General features: G+C 61.6%; 1 protein-coding gene across 1 annotated transcript in view; it reads right to left on the minus strand.

Moving 5' to 3' along the window:
- Positions 1-284: 284 nt before the first annotated feature.
- Positions 285-425, minus strand: part of ETH_00043925 (40S ribosomal protein S29, putative) — a gene marked incomplete at both ends in the record, with an annotated part of 778 nt that continues 637 nt past the window's right edge. The window contains one exon of the mRNA XM_013375503.1: positions 285-384. Coding sequence (XP_013230957.1) covers positions 285-384 — 100 coding nt within the window. The remainder of the gene's footprint in view (positions 385-425) is intronic.

A 425-nucleotide genomic window follows, 5' to 3' on the forward strand; every position in this document is an offset into this window, starting at 1 on the left:
GCGGTGTCTCCGCAGACACCCCAGAGGGACTGTGGGGCGGCCTTAACGGTACTGCAGCAAAGAGAGACACACAAGACAATTTGCTGCTGCCGTTGCTGCTGCTGCTGCTGTCGCTGCTGCTGAACTTGCTGCTGCCACTGACTCCACAGCCCCAGCTCCCACCCCCCTGCTGCCCCTCCGCTACTGCTGCCGCTGCTGTTGCCTGTGCAGCTGCTGTTGCCTTTGCTGCTGCTGCTGCAGCTCCTGCTGCTGCTGCTGCTGCTGCAGCTCCTGCTGCTGCTTACCTTCTGGAAACCTATGAGCGCCGCTCGCTCTCTGAAGCACTGCCGGCACATGTTGATTCCGTACTTCCGGACCATGCCGTGGCGGTTGAAGCACACACGGCTGCAGCAGCAGCAGCAGATGCAGCAGCAGCAGCAGATTCA

The sequence above is a fragment of the Eimeria tenella genome, genomic scaffold (assembly GCF_000499545.2).
Source record: "Eimeria tenella Houghton genomic scaffold, Eth_scaff2814, whole genome shotgun sequence".
Lineage (NCBI taxonomy): Eukaryota > Apicomplexa > Conoidasida > Eucoccidiorida > Eimeriidae > Eimeria > Eimeria tenella.